This window comes from Penaeus vannamei, chromosome 31, assembly GCF_042767895.1.
Source record: "Penaeus vannamei isolate JL-2024 chromosome 31, ASM4276789v1, whole genome shotgun sequence".
NCBI lineage: Eukaryota > Metazoa > Arthropoda > Malacostraca > Decapoda > Penaeidae > Penaeus > Penaeus vannamei.
The window spans coordinates 2,367,270-2,372,181 of record NC_091579.1 but is presented as its reverse complement, the minus strand read 5'-3'; the positions used below and the strand labels follow the sequence as shown (position 1 = coordinate 2,372,181).

The window sequence follows — 4,912 nt, the reverse complement described above, 5'->3', positions numbered from 1 at the left end:
CCGTTAAGCAGAACTGGTGTGCAAAATTACCCTCCCAGCTGCACGAGTATGTGATTATCAATAAGTTTTGTTACATGAAAGAGTTGGTAGTTGTGCATTTGGCAGTCATCCATTGTAAATTTCGTATAGTAATGTTAAGATGTTTATTGAATAAAAAGCAAGATAGTGTTATGAAGGTTTATCTGTAGGTACAAATGATTAAATGTTTTCTAATAGCCTTTGAATATTCAGGGGATTTCAGTGCCAGACCAAATATTTGTAACTGAAAATGCTTACAATGCCTTCTCATAATTGAGTGACAATTTTGATGTATGTGGATTCCTCTTGCCCTCTATTACACATGGAATTCTTTGCCCCAATAGCAGGGGAGGGCATGAGAAGTAGAGAGAGTAGAGAGGTGAATCCTTTGATACCAAAATCGAAATTGACTCGGAAGGTATCCTGTAATATTACCATTAGATTATTTGTTTTCTCCAAGCTCTTTTTGTGGGTAAGGGCATGGTACGGGTATGGTAGTTCTTTCAGGAGGTTCCCAGTGATGAGCTCGTCCAATTTCCATGTAATTAAAAGAATGAAAGATTATATTAGACTCCAGCCACTTCTGGGAAATTCACATATTATAAAAACATTTTTTTATTTATTTGGGATCCAGTAGTAGTTTGGTAATTATTGTGAAATTAGATAGTTCCAAGGAAAATCTAATTCATATTACTGAAAGTAGCTGCAAAATAATCCTGAAAATGCTAGTGTAATTTCTTAGTTCAAAGTCATTTATGGTAGATCCTTCACCAATGCATGTATATTAATTTACTGAATTTGAAGTTCAGTGAAACAAAAATATATGCAAGATAAATAGGAGAGAAAATTAGCAATGTTTAGTTAGTCTATCCATTGTCAGTCCCTCTCCAACAGTAGAATAATAGGTGTTTTTGCAAAATAGATTTTACAAGGTGGGATTTAAATGTTTTAGATAAACCTGTGTAACTTTTGACTTTGTCGTTTGAGACAAAAGTAAAATTACATCACAAAAGGATGAGGTAACTTAGGTTATGATAATTCTTACTTGAGTTTGCAATACTTGCTGGGAAGATTAAAAACAGTCATTGGGGAAAAGAGAAGTTAATACTCAAAAGTATTTAATTGTGAAGAATGGCATGAAGTCTTTCCAGATATAAAGTTTCATGTTATAGTAGATTATGGGGGAAAATAGTTTTATTTAGGAATGTTTTTTGGAGATGATGGGGGGCTCACTTTTAGCTGTGAAATGGTAGACCCCCCCCCCCCCCTCATTCTTTAAGTCTGATATTGATAATGTATTTTTGATTTGCAGGCACCATGACATCTGTAGAGAAGTCCAAAAATGTCATGCGCGATGTGCATGTAAGCAAGCTATGTCTCAACATCTGCGTTGGAGAGAGTGGTGACAAGCTTACTCGTGCAGCCAAGGTGGGGCATAGACCTATTTTTTGTGGCATCCTTGAAAAGCACTTGACCATGATGGCTTGATACACCGCTTCCCTTTAGACCAGCGAAGTTTATCAGCCTTGGTCATGGTTAGTACCTAATTTTTGGTGTAGGTTGGTATTAACTTTATGGAATTTGTTTTACAGTACCAAGTGTGCATTCTGTATAGGTATAATGTATAGATGTGAATGTAGGAAGGAATACTGATTTAGAGGTTGGCTACTTTGTCATGTTTACGAATTCAATTTCATATTTTTAATTTATATATATATTTTTTAAAGGAACATTTGACTTGATTAAACCATTTTGTATAACTACAATATATGGAAGGAAATTTTGATAGGTTTGCATTTTCAACTCATTTCAATGATAGTTGTATTCTTTTTAGGTGTTCAAGGTCATTTGGTTTATAGGAGAGCAGATTAGTATGGACCAAGATTGTGGGTTCTCTCTTTTAAGCGGTTTTTCATTTTCATAGAGTATGCTAGCAGTAGAAAGTCATCAGTATTAGACATTTACACAAAAATGTATCAACCAATTGTTTCATTGTAGGTGCTGGAGTCTCTGACTGGTCAAAAGCCAGTTTTCTCAAAGGCCCGGTACACTGTGCGCTCCTTCGGCATCAGAAGAAATGAAAAGATCGCAGTCCATTGCACTGTGCGAGGACCCAAGGCTGAGGAGATCTTGGAGAAGGGATTGAAGGTAAATTGTCTTTAAATCTTTTAAGCAGAACTGGGAAATATAAAGCAGAGTTGGCATTTTAATCCATCTGAGAATTTATTTTTACAGTTTAACTTCCTTTGGCTTGTGTAGCATTTTTGGTAATCTTGAGAGCCAGCCATGATGTAAAGAAGAAACTGCTAGTGTGTAATTATACCATTAGCAGAAAAGTGGCTTGGGTGAATTCTGAATTCATAGGGAGCAATCATTCCTCCCATCAGGTCCGTGAGTACGAGTTGCGTCGTGACAACTTCTCTGCCAACGGAAATTTCGGTTTTGGAATTCAAGAGCACATTGATCTGGGTATCAAGTATGACCCGTCCATTGGTATCTTCGGTTTGGACTTCTACGTTGTACTCCAGCGCCCAGGTTATTATTGTCATTCTAAATTCAGATGTTTTGAATTGATATTTCACAATTTTCGATTTTGAGTTGCATACAATGCAGAAGTGATTAAACGTACTTTAAATTGATTTAACACCCGTCCACTAAAATTAAAAATCGCATCAATGGTAATGCTTACAATTACCTTTTTTAATTTACCAGGGGATGGAGGGTGATGCCTAAGAAATATTATAGATGTGTTTACTATACATGAAGTTTTAAAACTGTTATTGACAAAATTCATGAAACTTTCGCAGGTTACCGTGTAGCCAAGCGCCGCCACTCGCCAGGAAGGATTGGTCCCCAGCACTGCTTGCACAAAGAGGATGCAATTAAATGGTTCCAGACCAAGTATGAGGGCATCATTCTGCCTGGCAAGAAGAAGTAAACTTGTATAATAAACATGAAATGTTCATTGTCTTTAAATTCCCTTTGTATTCCATTTTTTTTTTTAATCAAACTATTTTCAGTATCTATATTTTTTACAAGGAGATCTCCCTGTATTTTATTTTGCATCTTCTCTCCTCCAGTCTTTATGCCCATTCAATTTTCTTTCTACTCAAGCAAATGTATAGTTTGGCAGGATTGTTGCCATATGATGAAAAGAAATGAGCGGGACACTGGTTCCCAACCTTTTACTACTCTTTGGCTCCGACCAATTATAACCGTCATTGACCATATTAAGAACCACCGTCCCAGGATCTACATAATGTAACCTTAAACTTTAGACACTGTTCGTGGCAACGTAAGCTATACCCAATGTTACTTGACTTGGGTCCCTGTGACTGAACATGAAAGGAACAATTTAAAAGCTTTTACTACTGATAAGGTAAAGGTATAATCTGATATGGAACAGCAAAATAATATACAAGAGCAGGGCTGGCCGCTTTTCCGTAGCATTTTCACCATTTTTTTAAAACAAAAAAACGGATGTAAATAAAATTGAACTAGACACCATCAACGGCTACATAAAAACACTTAAGTCAGTCCGATGATTACAGCATTCCCTGCTTTACATGTTTACTGCACTGCATTGAAAGCCTATACAAGAATACATTATGCCAATATTATAACCACAATCGGCAAAAAATGCACCCGCACTTTATAGAAAAAGTATTAGATGTAAAACTTTCGGAAAAGGCCTTAAATCAACTAGAGTCCTTTTTTCTGCCGACAAGGAACTCGACTATGCCCTTGTTTATGGAGGGGTCGTGTATAAACAAATGCACTACGCAGATGAGCGTGTGGAGCACCTTTACTTGATTTGAAACGAAGAAAATGAAAGTTAATGCCACACTGTACGATGCATTATTCAGTAAGGATGGTGCTAATGTGGATATAGCCAAAGGCCATATACGAAGACTATATAGTCTTTGGATATTGCTCAGTGCTTGACTACAATGTATATTGTGTATGTGCGTGCGGGCGTACACATTGGTAAATATATATGCATATGTACATATGCACGTATACACACACACACACGCTCATGAAAGGAAGCACAAGTCTCCTTTACTCATGAAGATCACACATGTCCCTCCCTCACTCATAAAAGGAACAGATATCGCAAGTGTCCTCCAGATCCTTCCCCTCCTGACATTCTTGCTGATACTTACATGGCGATACCATATCCTCCAACAATTGTCCTCCTTAGGTTTACGTGGAAACATGGGCGTTTTCATTAAATCCTTCCTTTCTAAACACTTTCCTGGTCAAAATTGCCTCTTCCACGTCATCATCTTTTCCTCAATTCGAAGGCGTCTCACAAGGAAGTGTGCTTAGTACCACTATTCCTTCTTGCTGTAAATGACATAGTCTCAGCCCTACCACCAGGAGCCCGGGCATCACTATATGTTGATGACTTAACCATCTATGCATCTGGCACATCCACATAATCTGTCAATTCCTACAGTCTGCAATAACATCAGGAACTTCTTGGGCCACCAACCATGGCTTTCGCTTCTATACCTCCAAATCTTTCCCCATCCTTTTCTCTCGCTCACGTACGGTCCCCAAACCCCCATTCTTATATAACGCTCCACTCCAATACCGTTCTTCTGGCAAATTCCTAATTGTTATATTTGATTCCAAATTGTCCTGGCGAGACCATATCTTGTACATCAAAGAAAAAGCTCAACGCCGCCTCCGAATCTTACAAACTCTTTCACACATCTGGGGCTCAGATCGCAAAACTCTCCTCCATCTTCATGTTACCTTCATTCTCTCCACTCTAGATTATGGATGCTATATCTACTCCTCTGCCTCAACTTCTATTCTTGCTCACCTTGATACAATCCACCACAGCGGTCTCCGCTTAGCCCTAGGCGCCTTCCGCTCCTCTCCA

General features: G+C 38.1%; 1 protein-coding gene across 2 annotated transcripts in view; it reads left to right on the top strand.

Annotated features, from left to right (window-relative positions):
• The window catches only part of RpL11 (ribosomal protein L11), a 4,751-nt gene extending 1,770 nt beyond the window's left edge, over positions 1 to 2,981 (top strand). For both annotated transcript variants that reach the window (XM_027360096.2, XM_027360097.2), the window contains exons 2-5: positions 1,331 to 1,446; positions 2,017 to 2,166; positions 2,406 to 2,553; positions 2,826 to 2,981. In XM_027360096.2, coding sequence (XP_027215897.1) covers positions 1,336 to 1,446; positions 2,017 to 2,166; positions 2,406 to 2,553; positions 2,826 to 2,956 — 540 coding nt within the window. In that variant the 5' untranslated portion in view covers positions 1,331 to 1,335 and the 3' untranslated portion in view covers positions 2,957 to 2,981. The remainder of the gene's footprint in view (positions 1 to 1,330; positions 1,447 to 2,016; positions 2,167 to 2,405; positions 2,554 to 2,825) is intronic.
• Positions 2,982 to 4,912: the final 1,931 nt, after the last annotated feature.